The sequence below is a fragment of the Oratosquilla oratoria genome, chromosome 16 (genome assembly GCF_046742065.1).
Source record: "Oratosquilla oratoria isolate Oo_2021 chromosome 16, ASM4674206v1, whole genome shotgun sequence".
NCBI lineage: Eukaryota > Metazoa > Arthropoda > Malacostraca > Stomatopoda > Squillidae > Oratosquilla > Oratosquilla oratoria.
The window spans coordinates 51,217,554-51,241,088 of NC_134792.1; the positions used below are offsets into that span (position 1 = coordinate 51,217,554).

The window sequence follows — 23,535 nt, forward strand, 5'->3', positions numbered from 1 at the left end:
AAGAAGAAGTAACCAACCTTGCAGACTCTCCTGGGATGGGCAGAAGCTTCTTGGACCTGGAGGAAGAAGACGCGAGGGGGACCAGAAGGAGAAGAGAGATTGGCCTAAGTAAGCCAGAACGAGATGAAAGTAGCGACCAGGTCGGTGGGGGACACCCAACGTAACAGGATAAAGGTCAAGACCGCGAGTAGTGTTAGTTTTGGAATTTTGGTAGTAAGATGAGAGGATCTCTATCCCAAGCCCCCCCACCCCTCTCTCTCTTTCTTCCAACCCCCCTCTCTCTATTTTTCTCTCTTCCAACCCCCCTCTCTATCTCTCTCTATTTCTCTCTCTTCCAACCCCCCTCTCTATCTCTATTTCTCTCTCTTCCAACCCCCTCTCTCTCTCCCTCTTCCAACCCCCCTCTCTCTCTATTTCTCTCTCTTCCAACCCCCTCTCTCTTTCTTCCAACCCTCTCTCTCTCTTCCAACCCTCTCTCTCTCTCTCTCTTTCTTTTCCAACCCCCTCTCTATCTCTATTTCTCTCTCTTCCAACCCCCCTCTCTCTCTATTTCTCTCTCTTCCAACCACCCTCTCTCTCTCTCCCCTTTTATCTCGTACTGACTACAAGTTTCATGCAGTTGATATTGGAGGGATTTCAGTGACACTCCGACGGACCAGGTCCTCTTTTTGTTCTTTTATGATTGGAGACTAATCTTCACTTAAAAAAAAAATCACTCTGGGTTTCTGCCATCCGTCTTTCTCTGTGTGTATCAGTCTATTTATACACACACATGCAAACGTGTGTGTGTTTATATATATATGTATATATATATATGTATATATATATATATAATTGTGTATCTGTGTGCGCGTCTCTGTGTGTGTATGTGTGAGTGTGCATGCGTGCGCGCGCGTGTGTGCGATTTACTATGGTCTTGAATCACGTGTTGAACTTGTGATCGGCAGCTGTTTCCCTCCCGGAAGAGAGCTCAGAGCTCATATATGACCCAATACGCGCACACACACCCAACTCCCCGCCCACGAGAATTGGAGTAACGACTCGCAGCGCAGCGATACAGAAATTATTTCATCCCTGGGCGGGATTCGAGCCCGGACCGCCGTAGTGGTGGCTGGGAACTACCACCGCGCCATGAAGTCGTGTGTGTGTGTACTGTTTCTAACGTTTTTACGTGTCATCTTTTCACACTGGTCACCGTTCTTCGTTTTATTTCTTTACCTGATAACCTAATTCTTGTTCTACTTTAATGATTTCTTAATATTTTTTTTAACTTTTATTTTTCTCTGTAAGTCATCATCCCCTCATTATCGAGATGGTCCTTCGTCCTCATCGCGCATTTCTCTTAACAAACAGCTGAAGTTTTCTTCAGGCTCATGAAGTCTGCAGATGCGCCCACCTATTCTTCCACGTCCCGCTGGAACAATGCTCATTTGGCATTCAGAAAATGTCTTCTTCTTATCTCAGAAACGTTTTCTTCATTTTCCGCCGTTTTCATCAGTATGTGGCAGAAACCACCAGGTCTTTTGTCTCGCCCAAAACTGTAGCGGTAATGAGCTCCGATTCGCTCCAAGGAAGCTTCAAGTGTCTGTGTATTACTTCTGGATAGTTTCTCCTGATCCAAAGAAGCTATCTCTCTTTCGAAGACCTTATAAATACATCCGGCAGCTTCAGAAAGCGAAATGACATATATTATATATATATATATATATATATATATATATATATATATATATATATATATATAATATATTGCAGTAATTCACAAGGCACACGTGCAAATAATATGCAAAAAAAAGACTGGTAAATAAGAAGCTTAGTCCGAACGTTTTCGTCTGTTTTATCCATTTTCACTCTGTTCACGATACAACCTATTCCCACGCACCCTGAGGTTTCATGATGCGAGATCGTCCACAAGGATAGAATCGTTGGTAAAAGACAGTCGGTAACAGTCCCTAGAGCCTCAACGTCGTCTGCATACACACCCCTTTTCATCACATGAGTTTGTTTCTCTTTCATCGACGTCGACCCACGCGCTCGACATATTAAGTCTGCTTCCCTCTAATGTCTTAGTGTCTTCTTTTATCAAACGTCTCTTTCCTTCTGGAATACGTATCATATAGACCATCCAGTAACCATTAAAAGTGAGAGGCATTAGGAATGATGCAAGCTTGTAAGGAATATTTGTACACAAAGTCTGAATGCTCTGTTGTTCTTTTCGTTTCCCTTGATTGTAGAGGCAGTAAATTGTCAGCATATGAACTCTTCACTGTACCTCCTCAGAGTCTCTCAGATTCCCAGGCATCTTATCACGTGGATGCTCTTCTTTTCTCCGTCCCCCCTGGATCTCCATTTGCTCGCCTTTACTGCAGACGAAAAGTTGTAATTCTCTCTCCTTATTTCCTTCATTTTTTTTTCTTACTCTTACAATTAGTTCACATTCATATGTCTCTCCCGTCTGCGTTCATAAAGGAACTGTTAATGCATTTGCCTCGTCTTTAAGCGAGCTTCCAGGCTTAAAATTCCAGCCGGAACGTGTTCCTTCCAGAAACGAGTGTGTTTATGGATCCAGCAATACCTGGGACTCCTGAATTTCTTACTTCGGCTCTTTTGCACTTTCCTTTTTTTCTGACTTGTTTTTTCGTGTTGGTCCTCTTTTCTGGTATACAGATAAGAATTCTTTAAATTGTCTGTTCCGCTATCTAAGGCCGTTTTTCTTTTTTTTCTGAACGCATACATCCTCAACGCTCTCTTCAGTACCATCTTTTGTCCTTTTATTTTTGTGAGAGTGTGCGCAAAATTTGAAAAGTCCATCAGAAGAGAGGAGTAATAGCATTGAATACGAAGAGAAATGGGGATTTAAGATATGCGTCTTCCTATGATAGATTCAAATAGTGCTACTTACTTATATTGTAGAATATTAGACATTATTCCCTGTTATTAAATTCCGTCTTCCTCTCGGCTCCTCCTGTCATATAGGAGGAGCCAAGAAAAGAGGGAGAGAGGGAGGGAGGGGTGGTGGATGGGAGTGGAGTGGGTGGGGATGAAATGGGTGGGAGTGGAATTATGCCTTTTGACTTTGGCTACCTTCCTTGTAAGGGGGAGGGGGGAAAGACCTTGGTATGTGTATGTAATAAAGTCCACGTTGTCCAGATGGTATCTGAAGTCAAGTCAAGTGGAATAATGCTTTTTGACTTTGGCTACCTTCCTTGTAAGGGGGGGGGGAGCCCTTGGTATATGTATGTACTAAATTCCACGTTGGTCAGATGGTATCTGAAGACAAGTAAAGTGGAATAATGATTTTTGACTTTGGCTACCTTCCTTGTAAGGGGGGGGGGGGAAGCCCTTGGTATATGTATGTACTAAATTCCACGTTGGTCAGATGGTATCTGAAGTCAAGTCAAGTGGAATAATGCCTTTAGACTTTGGCTACCTTCCTTGTAAGGGGGGAGGGGGAAAAGCCCTTGGTATGTACTAAATTCCACGTTGTCCAGATGGTATCTGAAGTCAAGTGGAATAATGCCTTTAGACTTTGGCTACCTTCCTTGTAAGGGGGGAGGGAAGCCCTTGGTATATGTATGTACTAAATTCCACGTTGGTCAGATGATATCTGAAGTCAAGTTCTTCCACCACTACTTTGTATATCCCCTTCCTATGCTCTCCTCTTCGCTATTTTATCTAGATCTCTACAATTTCGCAAAACACTTCTAGACATTTATGTTTTAATTTGTATTGTCGCCTTCCCGCTCAGGACAATTCTATTTCAAATCTGGTCTCGCTTCAGAATGCGCGTCTAAAAAAAAAAAAAAACAGCAAGTGAAATGCTCATTTCTGTATTTTCCTTTTCGCTTCAATTCGGATTAATTAGACTTTTTAAGCTCTTCGTTTTAATTGCTTCATATTGACTAAAGAAGAGACATGCAAGCTCTATTTCTACCTATGGAAAAGTGTTAGTTTGAATATATATATATATATATATATATATATATATATATATATATATATATATATTGCAATAAACACTGGGAACGTGTGTTTTATAAATGCAAGGTAATCACTTAAGAAAATAAACACTGAAGCTGTAATATACGAAAGCGCTCTGCTCCGTTTGTTTATTTTCTTAGTGGTTACCTTGCATATATATATATATATATATATATATATATATATATATATATATATATATTAATATATAATACTTTTTTTTTTATCTATATAATCCCTTCTAAGCAGTCGTAAGTGTCTTGGATTACTTGATATACATAACGTGATAATCATCAAAAGGCTTTCAAGACTAAATCACGATTAAGAGAATGCTATAAAACGCGTCAGAAAATTGAAATAAAAGGAGAAAACAAATAATGAGTGATGCGGACAGAATGGCAAGGCTGGCAAACGCTTACGTCCTTCAGATGGCATGAAAAAATGTGGATCTGCATTTTACTGGAATGAACATTGATGAAAACGACTGGAAAAAAAGCAACAGAACGATGAAAAAAAAGGTAATGGGAATACCCGGAATATGCGTTTTAATGGAATGAATAGGCTCGGTAATAAACAAAAGAGGACAAGAATGCGCGGTTTTTTGCCTGGCTGAAGGACCGACATGATGGTTATATTATGGAGCTGTATTTTACTGAAGCCAAGAGAACGGAAAAGAAACTCGGAAAGAGGAGACGTGGGAAGTAGAAGACGAGGGTGGAGGTGGGAAAGAGGAGGAGACATCATGGAGAACAAAGAAGGGATGAAATTGTAATACAGCACTGTAGCCAGATGTGTGTTAACAAATATTCCACAAGAATGAAGAATGATCGATCGTATACGTAGATTAAGTGAAGAGAACGATTGTCAGTACAGGTTAAAAAGAAGAGAAAGAAGAAGAAAAGGAAAGGAAGAAGGGATGAAGAAGACGAAGAAAATAAAAAGAAGGAGAAAATGAAGAAGAAAAAAAAGTGGAAAAAGAAGAACCAGAAGAAGAAAAAAAGGAGGAAAAAGAAGAAAAGGGGGAAAGAGGAAAGGGATAAAAAAAAAATTGGCAAGTAAGAAGAACAGGGGTGGAAAGGGAGTTGGGAGATAGGGTTGATGAAAGAGTATTAGGATGGTTTGGACACATGGAAAGAATGAGTGAAGAAAGATTAGTAAAAGAGGTGTGGAAGGCAGAGGTGGAAGGAGTGAATATGAGGGGGCGTCCTAGGATGAAATGGATGGATGGGGTGAAAGGGGCATTACAAAAGAGAGGAATGTCTGTTGAGGAAGGACGGGAGAGGACAGAAGATAGGGGTGAATGGAGAAGGGTTGTGTATGGATGATGCTGTGATGCATGAGGGGGACTGGATGGGGGATAGGGGGTGAGGAAGTATGTATGAGAAAAAATTTGACACAGTCCGAAAGGATTTCTCCCCGTCCTCTCCTTTTCTGCATAAGGGGACGGAGAGGGGGGGGGTCGCCGAATTTATGAAGCGGCCTTGTTGTGGATGTGCTGTGTCTTGCGACACTACTTCTGACCCAGGGCAGTGGACAGGATGCAGGGATGACCCGTCATTCAGGAGGTGCCAAGATAAGAGGGAGTGAGGAGGGTGGATGGGAGTGGAATAAGTGGGGAATGGAATGGGTGGGAGTGGTTTCTCTGCCTTTTTCTTTTTGGCTACCCTCCGTGTAAGGGGGGAAAAGCCTTTGGTATATGTATGTAAGAAGACGACAATTGGGATAAAATAAGTACCAGAAGACAAAAAGGAAAAAGCAAAGAATCGGAACGAAAAAAGGGGAGACGAGAAAGAAAATGGAGGCGATGAGGAAATAGACGAGAAATGAGAATATGAGGTAGCCGAGTTTGAAGAAGAGACGGAAAAGGACAAAGAAGAAGAAGAAGGACAAATTGGAGACGAAGACGATGGAGATGATGAAGGTGAACAGATTGAGAAAGAGGAGGGATGCAAGGATTGTAAAGGTAAAGGAGGATGTCGACAGAAAAAAAAAAAAAAAAAAAACGAGGAGGAAAAATAGCGGGAAGAAGGAAAAGTTATAGGAGGAAAATTACGAAAAAAAATATATTGATAATTGTAGTAAAAAAGAAAAAAAAAAGGAAATGGGTTGAAGAGAACGAAAGAAAAATGCATGATGAATTCTATTTGACGGTAGAAATTGAAAATGGAAAGAGAATATGACAAAGAAAACATGAAAAGATATGAAGAAGATAACGATGAACGCAGAGCAAGAGAAGGCATGCTTTCAAAAAAGCGAGACCACGATAACGCTGGACTGGTTTTCGACATCAGAGCTGATAGAAGATAACGAGAACTGATGAAGAGAAGTAGAGAATCATCCGCGACGAAGCTGCCGAAGCCTTTGGGAATAATGTCCAATATGTTCCTGCGATTAGAGTTTTGATCGACCAGACTCAACCCCCCAACCCAACCCCAAACACACCGCCACAACCCTTCCAGACCCGACAGACGTGGGTCGAAAGATGAACACTTGGTCTGATATCGTTGGTCCTGCAAACGGGGCGTCGGAGAGAACATTCTCCCTACTCATTGTCTTAAGCTCCTATTAACACACCTCCATCTTGAGGTGCGGCCCGAGGGGCTGTCACTTGTTCTCCGGACTGGGGTCAAGACATTTGTGAGTTTTGACTATCCTTCAGTTTTTCATACAAGACAACCAGACAACCGGTAATATGAAATATAACCGCACTAATACAATAATGAAAACGACAGGGCTATAAGAACTGGGATACGAAGAATACTGAAAGTGATGAAAGCTGTTAAGGCGATGAGTTAGTTGTGTCATGCAGAGTGTCTGGCAAAGGGAGGAACTGTGATAGTGGATTTACTAGTGAGGTTGTTTAATATGTGCCTAATGGGGGTAATGTGCCGGAGGACTGGAGGAGTCCATGTATAGTTCCGCTTTACGAAGAAAGGGGACAGAAATGAATGTAGTAGTTTTAGAGGGATCAGTCTGTTGAGTGTAGTTGTTGTTGTTGTTGTCGTTCCCTAGACTGTCTGTCCGAGCCAGTCCTGTCTCCCCAAGGAATGCCACAGCCGAAACTGGGTTTTTCCACAAATCCTTTTTTAGAGTGTATGTTGTGTTGTTTGCGTGCATGATTGTGTATAATGCAGTCTTCCATTATGTGTTGTATGGTATGGGGTGAAGTGTTACATCCTGGGCAGCTGTTCACAACACGGTCGTCCAGCCTCCTCTGGTAGCTAAGAAGTGCTGGGTGGTGACCGCATCGCAGTCTGGCCAAGTGGACTCTGTCCTTACGTGGGAGAGAGGATTCAGAAGGGTGGATATCAGGGGGTCTGGCATGCAGCAGTGTGTTGTCTTTCAGTGTGTTAATGGAGCGGTGAGTGATATGATTATGAATATGTTTCCGGAGGCTGGTATTTGGTGGTTGTGGAGGAAGAGAAGAGAGTATCTTTGTGTAATAAAGGTCTTTGGGTGTAGTTTTAATGTTTCTTGGTGTGTGTGGGTGTTCTGCTATGTAGTGTAAAGGGTGTGTTGTGTTTGTGGTGGCTGCAGCAAGTGTTTGTGTGCCTCTCATGTCGAGGTGTTCCTTGACTTTGAGGGACTTTTTGTTTCATGGTGTAAATGGTCTGTAGGTGATGTATTTGTGCAGCCTGTAATTGTTTTTAGGGCTTTGTTTTGTATGATTTGAAGGGTGTTGTGGTGTGTCTCACTGAGATTAGGAGCCCATGCAGGACTCGCATAATTCATCACTGAGCGTATACATTGTTTGTATATTGTTATATTAGTTTCTTTGTTTTGTCCAAATGTTGTTCCCAGTGATTGACTTAAGTGCGTTAAGTCTAGGTGTGCATTTGTTTTTTATGTTTGTGAGGTGTTGTTTGAAAGACATGGATGTATCGTATGTTACACCAAGAATTTTCGGTGTGTTTGTGTGTGGTATTAGAGTGTTGTTGATGTAGAGATGAGGTATGTATTTGTGTTCTTTTGTCCAGTTGGTGAGAAGTGTTGCTGTAGATTTGGTTGGAGCTATTTTGAGTCTGTTTGTGATGAACCATGTGTTGAGTGTGTCAAGGTAAGGCTGGATTATTTCTGCAGCTTTGTCTGTGTTACGATGTGTGCATGTGATTGTTATGTCGTCTGCGTAAGAAGAGATTTGTATTTCTGAGGTGTCTGGGCGTGGGTAAGTCATGCATGTATAGATTAAATAATGTGGGGGATAGAACTGAGCCCTGCGGTACTCCGTTCTTAATGTTTCTGATGTGCGATGATTGGCCATTATATGACACATGAGCATTCCCTGCCTGCCAGATAATTGGCCAGCCATCTTTTGGTGTTATTGTGCATGTCTGTGTTATATATTTTATTTGTTAGGTTGTGGCGGGGGATTAGCATCAAAAAGCTTTACTAATGTCCAATGTTATAAGAAGTGTTCTGTGGTGGGGCCTATCTGAATTGATGCCATCAAAAATTCTTTGTGTGAGGTTTGTCAGACGAGTGTTTGTGGAGTGTGTAGTGGCCTAAAAACCGTGTTGTGAGTCAGCAAAGGGGAATATATGGTGTGACAAGTTTAAGTATTAGGCGTTCAATGACTTTAGAGGGGGTGCAGAGAGAGAAGTGTGATTGGGCGGTGCGATGATGGGATTGTTGGGTCTTTGTTTCGTTTTTGGGATGGTGATTATTTTACCATGCTTCCAGATGTCGGGTATAGTGTTGTGTGAATAGCTGTAGTTTGCAATGTTTGTGAGTGCGTGTATACCTTGTGGTCCAATGTGTTTTAGGTGGATGTTGCTTATGTTATCAGGGCCACAGGCAGATGAGTGCTTGAGACTATGCATTATGAGTTTTGTCTGACTGTCTATGAAGGGTGTGTTAAGTGTAGTTGGAGACCCTTAACTTTGCCAAAAACTTTTCTCCTATCTGCCTTACTACAAAAGATCAATCCACGCATCTTCTACTTTTCCTAAACTCGCGCTATTCTTTCTCAATTGCCCTAATGTTCATCTCCTAGGTCTCTCAATCAACACCCTCCCACATGCCTTTCCAACTGTTGAGTGTAGTTGGAAAGGCATGTGGGAGGGTGTTGATTGAGAGACCTAGGAGATGAACATAGGGCAATTGAGAAAGAATAGCGTGAGTTTAGGAAAAGTAGAAGATGCGTGGATTAATCTTTTGTAGTAAGGCAGATAGGAGAGAAGTTTTTGGCAAAAGTTAAGGGTCTCTATGAATTTGGAGAAGGTGGACATGAAGGCATTGTGGGAATGTTGCAGATGTATTGGATATGGGGGAAATTACTAAAGGTAGTTAAAAGTTTTTACGTTAGTAGAGCTTGTGTTAGAATTAGAAACGGTGTGAGTGGTTTAAGGTGGAGGAAGGGCCGTGATAGGGTTGAGTAATGTCACTATGGTTGTTCAACGTGTACATGGATTGGAGGGTACAGAAGAAAATGAGAGGATGACAGTCAGGGGGTTGGAGATTGCTAGCGAGAGTGAAGTAGGGGATGGACCAGTTTTTGTTTGCTGATGACACTGAGCTCTTGTGGCTGGGTCAGAGTAGGCAGTTACTGATGGGGTTTGGGAGGCTACGTGAGAGGAGGAAGTTGAAAATATATAGGAGTAAAAATAAATTGATGAGGTGTGCATAGGTTGAGGGTGGCAGTGAGTTGGAGATAAGTCTTGCAGGAGATACTAGAAGTAGGTAGTTCTAAGTATTTAGGGTCACGTGTTACAGGGAATGGAGGAATTGGGGTGGAAGTAAAGTAAACTGCAGAGTGAGGGTAATGGAAAATATCAAGAAATAGGTATCTAGGAATGGACCCAAAGGGAAGACTTTATGAAAGAGTGAATGTGCCTACGTAAGGGAGGCATACAGGAGAAATTTAAACGAGTTAGTGATGAGGTCCGTAACTAGGTCGCATCCGATCCAGTTACGGACCAAAAGGTCTCCTGTCGGCATGCTCCTCTTTTGTAATCCTTTATGAGAAGTATGTTGGGGGTTACAAGGGTGGAGTGAGAAATCAGGAGGCGAGGAGAAAAGCGGAGTTTCAAAGGGAGCTGGTAGTTGAGGTTGATCAAAGAATACCTGGATGGTTTGGGCATATATAAAGAACGAGTGAAAGAAGGTCAACAAAAAGTGGGGAAGCAGAGGTGGATGGAGTGAACTTAAGGGGCAGACTGAGAATTAGATGGGTGGGAGGTGTGAAGTGAACCTTGAATGAGGAAGGAAGAGGATAAAAGATAGGTGTGGGTGGAGGATGGTTGTGAATGGATAATGAATTGACGCGGCCCGAAGGGATTTCTCCTCGTCTTTTGTTGCAAGTGGACGGAGAGAGAGGGAGGGAGGGGGGGGGGACGCAATGTAATGAAGCGGTGGGGGTAAACCAGCTTCGGCTGTCGGGCCCTTGTGTGGAGGTACTGTGTCTGACTGCATTGCTTCTGACCCAGACAATGAAGCAGAATCTGAGACAAAATAGAAAACGAATGGGTATTGATGGGTGAAGGGTGGGTGCGTGCCTTGGCCGGCTACCCTCACTTGTGAGGGAGAAAAGGCATATTGGTATATAGGTATATAGACTACAATGCAACCTTTCTTCTCAAGAGACCTATAGGTCTATGGGAGAGATCAAGGACCGTTGTACGGCTGTTGTTTTCTAGTCTATGAAATTTGAGGGAACAGTTATTAGTATCCGATAGGTGTTTCCAATATAATTAATGTGCGTTAGGGCTAACCCACAAAACATAGTAGAATAATCTAAAATATCCCGCCGTAAAATCTATACAAGGAGGCACCGTATCGAGGAAGTTAATCAATTCATGCTTAGCAAAGTTTCTCAAACATCGATACTTCTCTTACCTAATAAGGCTTTTTATGAAAACGAATTTGGGGAGGCTCGAAGAAGCAAGTGTGTGGTGACAAGACAAAATGACACGTAAGAGGAAGAGCTAAATGGGGACAGTTCAACAAGTATGATCACCTTTAAGTAACAGAACATTGTCTGTCGAGACTACAGCAGCCCTTGCTGCTGCTGCTGAAGGAGACACGCTACAGTAATGGGAATGACCTCGCCCTAACCTAACGCCCCCGGCCCAGTCGCCATCACCAGTCCGATTACTTACAGATGTCCGAGACCTTGTGCATAGATAAGACATCAAAGTGAAGATACTGATGAGTTACAAAAGGTTGGTGTTGGAGAGGTAATGGAGAGAGGAAAGGTTAGAGAAGGGGTAAGAAGCCTAGAGAGAGAGAGAGAGAGGAGAGGAGGAGAAGGCAGGAGACGGAGGTGAGTTGTGGTGGCGTTAGAATGTGTTCGGCTACAAGAAGGGGGACAAAGGAAGGGGGGCTTGCTCCAATGTCACCTCGAGGGGTTTCCCTGGCGAACATATTCCGTTGGATTAATGTATGCGATTCCGAGTACCCGTTCGATCCGTGGTGATAGTGGTGGTGGTAGTGGTGGTGGCAATGGCAGTGGCGGTGATGTGGAAATGGCGGTGGAGTCCGGATGGGGTGATTGTGGTAGCCGTGGTGGGTGGAGTCAGGATGGGGTGATGGTGGTGGTAGCGGTGGTGGTGAGGTGATGACTCTCGGTGGGAGTGGTGACAGAAACGAAGGTGACGGTGTTGGTAGTAGCGCTGGTGTTAGCACCGGCTGCGAATGCTGGGCAGTTCTCCCAGAGAATCTAAGGTGCTCAGTGAGCTTTCAGCAAGACGAAGGCAAATGAAAATGAACCGAAGATATTGAAGTGGATCCCGGCTCTCGGAGAGGCGAGGCCAGGCCAGGGATTACGTTGGCCGGGAAAGGAGGCCTGTGTGAGGTAGGCAGGCAGAAAGAAGGGTAGTGAAGCGAAGGGGAGAAGGAATTAGAACGAGATGATGAAGTCCAGAAGTGGAGGAACAAAAACAACATGAAAATGGGAAAGGGAGAGAGTGTTAGGGAAGGAGGCCCAAGAGCTAAGTCGGAGAATGTGTGCACAGTTCGAAGTTTGCGCACAGACGGACATGAAACAGACTTGAACCTGGGCGGATAAAGAACGTAGACTGATTCTGTTTTGCCTACTGCTGAGCTACATGTTCGCACACATACACGAACATGTGTTCAAGAAATGTCTGGTAAGATATTTCATTCAGCTGAATTTCCACTAGATAGGTTACCTATTCTACTACGACGACAGGTTATAGCTCATATGTGCAATGTGGATGCGGATGGAAGGAGTAAATCTTCGTCACTCGATAGAAGTTTACACTGTTTTAACCCAAATCTATCAGTTCACCATCAGTGGCAAGAGGCAAATATCCTTCACTCCCTTGCTTGGGCGTTACATCTCCCCCGATTGCAGGTGTTCTAGTTGACGAAACAATTCGATACAATGATTGTATGATATACACCAGCAAAGGGAGGAGGAATATATCGACACATACATATGCCTATATACATCGATATTATATATATATGTGTGCGTGTGTGTGTGTGTCAAAAGAGACCACTTGGTCTCCCAACATCATCTTCCCATGGTGTCTTTAAGTAATTTAGTCTATTTCATCGAGTTCGTATTCAAAAGAGTATTCCGAAAAGTATACTCATAAAGACGGTTTGATCAATATAGCTCTGCCTACGGGTTTCGAACCCCAGGCTGGGGGCACTACACCATCTCAACCCTAGCGTGCTATGATATCCACCCCGTAGTACAATATTGTACATACATACATATACCAAGGCTTTTTCCCCCTTACAAGGGAGGTAGCCAAAAAGAAAAAAGGCATAAAGTTATTCCCACCCATTCCATCCCTAAATACACTCCACTCCCCTCCACCCTCCCTCCCATCTTAGCACCTCCTGGATGACGGGTCATCCCTGCACCTTGTCCACTGCCCTGGGTCAGAGGCAGTGTCGCAAAGTCACAGCACATCCACAGCAAGGCCGCTTCATTAAATCGGCGACTCCCCCTCTCCGTCCCCCCATGTATAAAAGAAGACGGGGAGAAATCCCTTCGGGCTGCGTCAATTTTGTGATTTGTTGGAATATATTCCTTGATGTATTCACTATAAGAATCCGTGTCTCCCCACTGATATAGTTTGTTTTTTCTGAGTATTTCCATGAGAGTATGTCATATCTTAATTTGGTTGTGGACTTTGACCAAGTAGACTCGCATTTTCTAATAAACAAAATTTAGAAAATAATCTGCAACTAATTTCATGTTACTGTTTGTTTCTTTGGATGGATCTTTTGTTGGTTTGATGCTTGTCTTTGGTGAGAGTCCCCATCCTCTTGTTCGGGGTTAAACGTGCAGAAGTTTGTTCCTTGTTCGCCTGATGATATGATTTCCTCTTCACATACTTCACCCAACGACTTCTGGGATTTTCCATGATACGTGTGTTGCCATTGCCCCTATAGTTTCAACATGTTACATGTCGCATGTATGAGTCTTTTGCTCATAGGTCCTTCCTTCCTCATCCTCCAGGTACCTGTTGTCATGCGGACGAGGTGGGACTCGGGAGGGCCACACTCTTCTGACGCAGGACGTAGTGCACATGGCCATCCAGGCCTGCCTTGGCATCATGTACCTCCACAAACAGCGCATCCTCCATAACGACATCTCCACCAGGAACTGCATGTGAGTATTCCTCCTCCTCCTTGACCTCACATATGATTCTTCTTCTCCTGCTGCTACACCTACTGTCCCTATTCTCCTTTTCCATCGTGCATAATAACCCCGATTTTTTTTTTTCTTCCTTGTTCCATGCAGGGTGGACGACCAGCTCCGTGTACGGGTGTCTGACACTGCCCTGTCGAGGGACCTGTTCCCGCAAGATTACCACTGCTTAGGTGATAACGAGAACCGACCTGTCAAGTGGCTCGCCCTCGAATCGCTCGTCCTCAAACAGTTCAGTCCAGCTAGTGACGGGGTCAGTAAAGAGGTCCATTTTTACTTGTTCTCCTTTGCTCTGCTTTCCTTTCATCATTCTCTTCTCTGTTCTCTCCTCCCTCCGTCTCTCTCTCTCTCCCTTGCTCTGCCTTCCTTTTATCATTCTTTGTTCTCTCCTCCCTCTCTCTGTCCATCTATCTATCTATCCCCCTTCTCTCTTTCTCCATTTCTATCCACCTGTCTCTCTCCTTTTTCTTGTCTCATCTTTTATCTTTTCTTTTTCTTCATGTCGTGTTTATTTCCATGCCTTTATCTACTTTAATATTTATTCTGCTTTCTCTCTCTCTCTCCTTTTTCTTCTCATTTTTATTTTTCTTCACGTTGTGTTTATTTCCATGTTTTTGTCTACTTTTATCCCTTTATTCTGTTGTTTCTTACGAGAAACCTGATGACACCTGATGTTTCTCAAATCAATGCCATAGGAAAGGCCTTCACGGAAGACAGGATTGGACCGATCAGTCGACGGCAGACATAATGAAGGAAATATCTAAAGATTAAACACACACGGACGAATGGATTAACCCTCTTTCTGTATTCTACGAATTTAGCGTTTACTCTATCAGCCACCATGTTACTTGATACAGCTGAGAAAGGATTAGCTCAACTGTATATCGAGCCCATCTCGATGAATCATTTCGCTCCTTTCGATTGTGCTACTTATTCGGTCTTCCAGCAGGCAATCATACTCCGATGAAAGAAATTCCTTTTGCTGTGAAAAGGTTAACAATGGTTGAATTGATCTCGGTTAACCTTTTTCCTGCGTTTTACATTAGTGTCAATGGTTAGCAATAACAGTAGTAGCAGTAGAAATAGTAGCGGTAGTTTCGCTTGCTGGGGACTTTACCTCTTGGAAATGGAGACTAGAGGTCTGCGTCTCTAAAGTCCAAGTGACCCAGTAATGGCAAGGTATTTTGTCTTCAGTTGGGATGGACGACAGAGCATGTGACATTTGTACTTCCGCTCAATAAAACTGCAGTGTTTGTGAGTCAGGAATAACAGAATATATACAATTCGTATGAAAGGAGGGGAATACAGAAACGGGACCACAGCAATATCCTGGGGGGAAAGTGACAACTAATTAAGGAAAGAGGTAGTGGAAACTGTGGACAGTGAGAAAGTGTGAGAGGAACAGACGGGAGGAATGAATAAGTGAGGAAGGAATCGGACGGGGGAAGTTAGGAAGTGAGAGTTGGGGGGGGGGGGTTGGATGAGAGTTCATATCAAGAAACAGCAAATCGGGACACAGAAAGCCAAGGCAGCCCAAGTCAGGAGAATTGCTGAATAACACGTAGAGTAGGACGCTTGACTTCTCCCCTGGGAAGCTCATGATCAATGCAACCACAACCCTGACATAGATGACCTGCATCATTAGAGCATATACAGACTCATCTCCCACGCTCAGATTGTCTTCAAAAGTGGCTGTCCCTCCACACTTCACATACCAGAGAACTCGCAGAAAACCAAGGCACTGGGAGAACGCCAAGGCGGATCAGAGGAGGATGGAACAACAGAGAATAGGCGAGGTGAGGTGGAATAACTATTATTGGAGGCAGAGGCAGTATAAAATAGAATTCACAAAACCGGCGGTAGAAAGAAGTTCCTGGAGGTAAGATATTTCCGGAAACTGAAGTCATTGGTGACTGCCTTTCGTCTAAAGATGTTATTTGTTTGCCCATCACTAGAGAAGGGATATTTTGTGCTGTACACACCCAGTGGGCAGCAAACCACTTTGACGCGTCAGGATGGAAGTCTCCCCTCGGTACGCAATGTAATGTTATGTCGATTAAGGTTGTCGTCGTGTCGCTATCTTTTACAACTTTAAGGACCTAGTACAAAGAGTGGCTTTTTTATAAAGTCACGATTTTGGTACACTTTTGAGACCTTTCATATCATATCGAATTGCAGATCGCATGATATCAAACTCATCACGCTACATATTGATGTCAGATTTATGAGGATCACTCAAAAAATTCGCCCAGTAGAATGGGAAAAGTCCATGCACACAGACAGAAACCAAGACGTTCGCACAAACAGATACACGAAGAGGCACACCACATATTGTAATACTGATTGTAACGACAGATATTGTTTTTTAACTTTCAGACAAACAGATACACAGACGTGCACACAGACATATACACAGAGAGGCGCACCACAAATTGTTATTTTGATTCTAAAGATAGATTTTGTTGTTTTAACTTTTGATAATGTCGTCCCGTTTTCCTTCCTTCTGCAGTGGATGTTCGGCGTGCTTCTGTGGGAGCTCATCACTTTAGCACAGCAACCCTACATCGAAGTGGACCCCTTCGAGATGTCGGCCTACCTCCGGGACGGATATAGGCTAGCGCAACCACATAACTGCCCTGACGAGTTGTGAGTTCCCCCCCTTTTTTTTTTTTTTTAGTTCTTATTTTATTTATTTATCTTTATTTTTTGGTAATAGTCTTAAGTTTACTTTTTTTTTTTATTTAACCACACATTTTCAGCTATTTTCTTGAGTAAATATTCTCTTATTTTTTATATTTCGTTGAACTATAGATATAAGCTCGTGTTTAAGCATTTTTATCTTCTACTAAAACCCGTCAACTTGAATTTTAGGGTACTGCAGCTTGAGCTTTGATTTATTATTATTATTGTTATTATTATTATTATTTATTGTTATTATTATTTATTATTATTATTAGAGCTTTAGCTGTCTTAAAGATACGAGGCTTTACAATACATATTTTTGTCACCATTACTGCTTATCTTATTCATGGGCAAGTGTATGAGAGAGATTTGCATCAACGAGCACAAGGGAATAATAATGGCGTACGCAGATGATGTAGCTATAAGAACGGAAAACCAAATTTATTTACAAGCAGCGATAAATACGTGGCTGGAAGCAACGAGAAGGAAAAGTCCACATATAAACACAAATAAAACCGAGGTTATGATTATCAACAGGAATAGAGAATAATGCAATATTTACGTAGTTGAATAACATCTGAGGCAACTCAAGAAATTAAGTTATTTGGGAGTTTAATTTGCACAGGATAATCATCAAGAAAGTGAAATCACGAAAATAATTCAAACATTTAACATGAATGTCAACATCTTTTATCCAATCTTAAAAGACAAGAATGTACCGATTAAGTGTAAAACGGTTATACACACTACTGTACTAAGACCAGTCCTAATGTACGGTTTAGAGACATAGAACATGACAAAGAAAATAAAATCTAATATTGTAGCCGCAGAAATGAAAGTACTGAGAATTATTAAGGGAGTCGTCAGAAGAGATAGGATCAGAAACGAGAGTATAATATGGGAGTAGAACCGGTTGTAGAAATCATAGGAAGAAACAACTTGAGATGGTATGGTCATGTAAAAAGAATGGAAAAGGAAAGATATCCTAAGAAATGTATGGAGTGGGAACCAAGAGTCCGTCGGGAAGACCTAGAAAGAGATGGTTAGATTGTGTAAAGATGAACTTAGAGAGAAGAAATTTGACACTAGAAGAAATAAATCAAGAGAGATTATACGAAGATCGTGACGGCTGGAGGAGGTTGATCCAATGACCAACGACTGACAGATGAAAACGTCTGCCTAGCGTCTGGTGAGAAAGGTGAGAAAGTAGATTTAAATTATACGATTCTACGTAAAGTATAACTACTTTAGAAAATTGAAGTAGCTTAAGAAACTCAATACCTCAAGTTTCCTGTAGTTTTCAGAAAGACTGATTTGTGCAGTTATCATGTTTTAGGTTTTAAAACGCAAAACATGTCAGATTGTAAATGTTGATTGCTCGCACTGCATTTCTGCCTCATGTCTAATCACGTAGTTTCAAATTTCCTCTTTTTACCAATTAGTATTAGTAGGTCGCACAGTTGATAGCAGACTATTTGACTAACTGATGTCCCACAATTCAACAGAAAATCTTCATGAGACTACATTTTCAAAATGACTGTGTACATAATACAGAAACACATAATACACCAAAGTGAATTATAATCACAATTTCTCTTTGATGAGTAATTATATTGATGTGTGCATCAAGTAACAGATGTTTAAAACAAACTGTCATTTATTGGATGGGCTGAAATATATAATGGAAGTAGACTGGAGTGTGTGCATTATTGAAAGCAAATTGCACCTCGAGTACACGTCTATTTGTTTAGTCCTTTACTCACAGAGTGACAACAACTCCACGGGAGAGTAGTCCATCATGCCCTCGGACAAAAGCCCACCGTGTGTGTAAACATGTTCATAAACATGGTGACCTCATGTTCATATGCAACTAATTTGTAGCCTTATTGCATGCATGTACGCGCACACACACACACGCGCGCGCGTACACAATCACACGTACACACACACACACACACACACACACACACGGACACACGCACATACATATGCACGTAACCACGCAAACACACATGTACGGGCACATACACACACGCCGGCACGTGCGCATACGTTTATATAAAATACAAACAAATACACATAAATGCATACAGTATATATATATATATATATATATATATATATATATATATATATATATATATATATATATATATAAAGAAAGAAAGGTTGAAGTAGAAGAAATCACAAAAGAAAGATAAGAAAAGAAAAATGGAAGAAAGAGAAGCAGGAGGGAAAGAAGGGAGATAAGAACAGAAGGGAGGGAGGGAAGACAGGAAGAAGAAAAGTTCGCGTTAATTTAATGGCACTTATTTTTTTCTCTTCCTCTTCCTTTCTTGCAGGTTCGGGATGATGGCTTGCTGCTGGGCCCCATCCCCGGAGGAGCGTCCTTCCTTCCCGCAGCTGCTGACGTCCTTGCAGGACTTCTACACTGCCCTCGGCAAATACATATAAACAGCCAAGTCCCCAAGACCGAGCCTCCGACCCAAACCTTTTAGCAGACGATCCTTGTCTGATGGCTCACTCCTCCCACCTTTCCTCTTCATTTATTTATTTTCCACTTCCTCTTTCTTTTGGCTGAAATCAAATCAATATATTGGATTAGTTCATAGTCACCATGGGACGTTGGAAGGCCACTGGGGCCCGTGTGCGTGTGTGGATGTTCGACTGTGGAGTTTACTGTGGGAGCGGCCACCAAGAACCGGTCTCGAATCTAGAGTTTGTGTGAGGCTAAGTTAGAGGAACATCGTAAACATCAAGTGCAGCTCCTTGGTGGAAGAAAACAACATTTCTAGCGAGCACCGTTTTTATTATTATTAAAGAATTATGTTAACAGTGAAGTAATCAGAAAAGAATTATATTTTTATAGGTGCATATTGATCCATGAGATAACCAGCTGGGCAGGTCAGTAGGCATACTCATGATTGTATTATTTGTATCAAAGGTTCGAGTTTCGAGAAGAGCACAGTGAAATGTTCAAGAAATTCTAAATCCAGATGTGTACTCGTGATTGGCTGTAACTCTCAGAAAAATAAGATGGTATGATGCAAAAAAATATGTATACAAACCCTAGCCGCATATTCACAAAGCAACATGCCCAGCGTATTCTGTATACCAGCTTTGCGGCGCAGAGATAATATATATTGGTCTTTGGGAAATGAAAAAAAGTAATAGTGACACCCATCACTGCCTGCCTGCCTGTGTTCTTCTGTTTGACTGAAGAGTTTTTCCAGTTCGTCTGGCTGCCCAACTTCGAGGCTTCAAGAAACTTCGACCCTTCCATCAGGTGCCCATCTTTGAATGCCAATAATTTTCTCAATTCGCGTATTTATTTTTGCGCGCATGTGTGTGTGTGTCGTATGTGTGTGTGCGTGCGTGCGCATGCGTGAGTAAGTGAACATTAAGCGCATGCCTAAGCTCTGGGAGCCTTCCAGAAAACGTTTTATCCTTCCCATCGGTCCCCCGATAATTGGTTGCCATTGATTTGTAATGAGTCTTCGTGGGCAAGTACCATCTTGGACTTCCAGTTGTATAGGATCGTTGTTCCTTTGTTCTCTAAAGTGTTTACATGTGCCACCCTCCATCACGTAATTGCTACCAAAGCGTGTAGCTCTTATTGAGCGTATAGCGATGTGATTTCCAAGGTACCAAGAGCGTAGCCAGGATGCAACCGTGCGTAAGGGTTATACCAGGATTTGTATAACAAAAGGTTAATGTTTATGTCCAGTAGTGGCAACTGGGATAGAAAAGTTGTAGACTGATTATTGTTTTGCTGTGTTTTATAATATCGTTTCGCCAAAGCGAGGTCGTGGCTGTTAAGTCTTCGAAGAGCGTGGAAGGGCAGCGTCTAAGCTGATGTTCACCACAGGGAGGAAAAAAAGAAATCCATTCCGCTTAAATCAAAAGTTGAGCAGTGATGAAAAAAGTATATGGATGCAGGAAGAAACTGATAATGTTTGTGAACATTTACTGAAGGATGTTGATGACGTCACTAGGAGGTAACCCTTCAGCATCGTGACATATTTTGTTGATTTTTGGTACAACAAGCGCCAGTGATCTCCTTCGGCCGAGGTGCAGACTTCTGACTAGAGGGGTCTCGATCCTGCGAAGTCATCTTCAGTCCAAGATCTACACGTCTGTTTCATGTGTCCTCTGGCGCTTGTGGACATAAAGCCTATGAAGTCTGCCCCCTCCCCTCAGTGCTGCTGAGGGAACTAGAAGACGGACTCCTTGTCCCCCCCGAGTTACCGAGCACAACCTCGTCGGTCCTTTTTTATATGTGACTTTTATGTAAAAGGATATTTTGCCAAGAGACTGGCGACTGTGTCTATGCACAGGTTTCGAACCTCTGTGGATTTGGAAAAGGAGAACTATGCCAACATGACTTTTCTCTTCTGTTGCTCTACATGTGGGATATGCACAAGCATCAAGTCATTTTAGTGCAATGATAGATATACTGTTATTCTTATTATTGGCATCTCGTATGTGCATAGGTGATATGTCCTTATAAGGAAAAAAGGTAACAGAGAAGGACTGTTATAAAAAGGTTACTCCAGTGTCTCAAAGCAATATGAGAGTCTCTATCCAACCTACCGTATTTATAACTATGTGTATTATATGTATAAATATGTGAATTAAAACAGATGTGATTTATGTCAAACTACAGAGTTATGTATCCCAGCATGTTGTGGACGTCGAAAGCAAGATGTCTGTTCTCGCACCGTTTATAACTGGGAAGAATAAAAAAAAATCATTAATCATCCATGCACATACACTCACTGCATCGTCCCCAAGACCTAACTTTCACTGTCAACTCCATTCTGTCCTCTTCTTGCCTTCCCCTATCCCCTTCCCTCCCTCCCCTACCTATCCCCCTCCCTCCCTCCCCACTCCCTCCTCCCCCCCAGGACTCCATAACATTTTTCATAATCTGCTCACTCCTCTAAACGAACTGTTACTATTATGCCTCATCTGATTAGACCACCATTGTTGATGGAGCCAGCAATGAGTTAGCCACCCCGTCCGAATGACTGTATTTTCAGGTTTTCTTGCTTAGAGACCGATTGTTTTTCTTGTACGTTAAAGACTTCATTTGTTTTCTTGTAGCTATTAATACAAAAGATATATGCATTAACATATATGCATATATACGTATACATATACATTATACTTATATATACATGTACGTTTACATGTATAGTGTACTTTATGTATACGTCTACATAAACATATACACATATATACATATGAATATACATATACATGTACATATATGTATGTGTTTGTATGTGGTGTGTCTATGCTTATGTTTGTTGGAATGAAAACAGTCTTCACGCTTAGGTAAATTAATTTTCGTCGTAACTTGGAATAAGCTTTCATTTTTGCTGAGAAATCAAATGCTCTTATTCGTTTAGTGCTAAATACTTCAGACATCAAGAACCAGTTCTGTTATTTTCATTAGGACTAGTCCTACCAAAATCACTGCCACCCACGCACATATCAGTTAGTGAAAAAACAACAAAACCACTATTGTCCAAAGTGAGTGAAATAATTTAATACTACCAGGACTTCTCTTCAAAATAGAATGGCTGTCGAACATTGATGTGTTTTGCTCACCCTCAGCCTCTGTATGTGACACTCGTTTCTTTGTTGACTTCCAAACAGACCTTTTTGGCCTCTCCGTCACGAATCTTACACTCGTGATATTAATTGAAACTTCATAATACAGGGGTCTCTTGCTGCCTTGAAATTCCTCCTTTTCTTTTTCCTTCCCACTCTTTCTCATCTTCATCTTCTCCAAATCTTTTCTTTTCCCTCTCATCTTCTACCTTCCCCCTCCTTCTCCTCCTCTTCCTCATCCCTCTCATCCCCACCCAAATTCCTCCTCATTAGTTTTCTCGTTCTCCCTTTTTCTCATCTCCCAATATCTTTTATTTTCTTCCTTCTCTTATTTTTTCCTTTGAATTCCTCTATACCTATTGGGTAATTCCTTGAAAACACTCACGCTGGATATATCTAGAAGCTATATTTCGAATTCTCCCCCATCTTTCTGCTATCCCGACTTAAAAACCAACAACATTAAGACCAATAGACTACAAACCCATTCAACAAATATGCACAAGATCACACATATCTTAAACACCCACGCACACACACACACACACATTTACACGCGTGCACAAACGCACGTACAATTTCCTGTTTTCCCTCTGTTCTTACATGATGACTATCACACTTGCACCGCTTAATAAGTGTATGACATATTGTCTCTTATCTCTCTGTACGTAATGCAGTTACCGTGTATTCTTTCTACGCACTCACGTTGCCATACCCATGGTCTCCTTAAACGCAGGAAAACATCCAATCGCTATCCTCCTCTGCACCTTTACATACAGACTGTTTCCTGACGCTTCGTCCTTTCCCCATATGCATCCGCGTTCGAGCAGTTATGAAAAAGAGAGAATTGTCCCCAACACTCGTCCGTTCCCTACTTGATGTGTTTGTGTCCTCAAGACAAATGTAAGAATTCACGAGGTGCTTCTGTAACTCCCGTTTGATGAGGCGTCATGTCCTCAGAAGTGTGACAATCCAGTGAATGGTTTGACGACACCCGTCGAATGAGTCTTCGACTCCTTCGTTCGGGTTCGCATGTCAAATGAACCATCAAAGTACATTTATGTATTAAGGTTGGTATCTGTATATACTAAAAACGCGAAAATATGTGTGCGTGTATATATATATATATATTATATATATATATACATGTGAATGTATATATGCATACACGTGTATGTATATATATATATATATATATACATGTGAATGTATGTATGCATACACGTGTATGTATATATATATATATATATATATATATATATATATAATATAATATAAGGGGGAGTAGGAAAGGTAGGGTTCTTAGTCCGAGTTTATTCTTGACTAAGACTTCTGTGTTTCCCTTTCCCACTTACGTCAACCTGCCAGGTCTCCACACACACACACACACACACACACACACACACACATATATATATATGCATATATACATATATAATATATGTATCTATATATATATATATAAAATGTGTATTTATGTATACATATATACATGTGTGTGTCTATATATATATATATGTATACATATATATATATATGTGTGTGTATATATATATATATATATATTAGTGTATGTATGTACATATATGTATGTGTGTGTGTGTGTATGTATGGTCAGAATAATGTTC

General features: G+C 41.7%; 1 protein-coding gene across 8 annotated transcripts in view; it reads left to right on the top strand.

The window, feature by feature from the left end:
* Positions 1 to 23,032, top strand: part of dnt (tyrosine-protein kinase Dnt) — a 581,353-nt gene extending 558,321 nt beyond the window's left edge. For all 8 annotated transcript variants that reach the window (XM_076199777.1, XM_076199779.1, XM_076199778.1 and 5 more), the window contains 4 exons: positions 13,418 to 13,570; positions 13,703 to 13,862; positions 16,119 to 16,255; positions 18,634 to 23,032. In XM_076199777.1, coding sequence (XP_076055892.1) covers positions 13,418 to 13,570; positions 13,703 to 13,862; positions 16,119 to 16,255; positions 18,634 to 18,745 — 562 coding nt within the window. In that variant the 3' untranslated portion in view covers positions 18,746 to 23,032. The remainder of the gene's footprint in view (positions 1 to 13,417; positions 13,571 to 13,702; positions 13,863 to 16,118; positions 16,256 to 18,633) is intronic.
* The last annotated feature ends 503 nt before the right edge of the window (positions 23,033 to 23,535 follow it).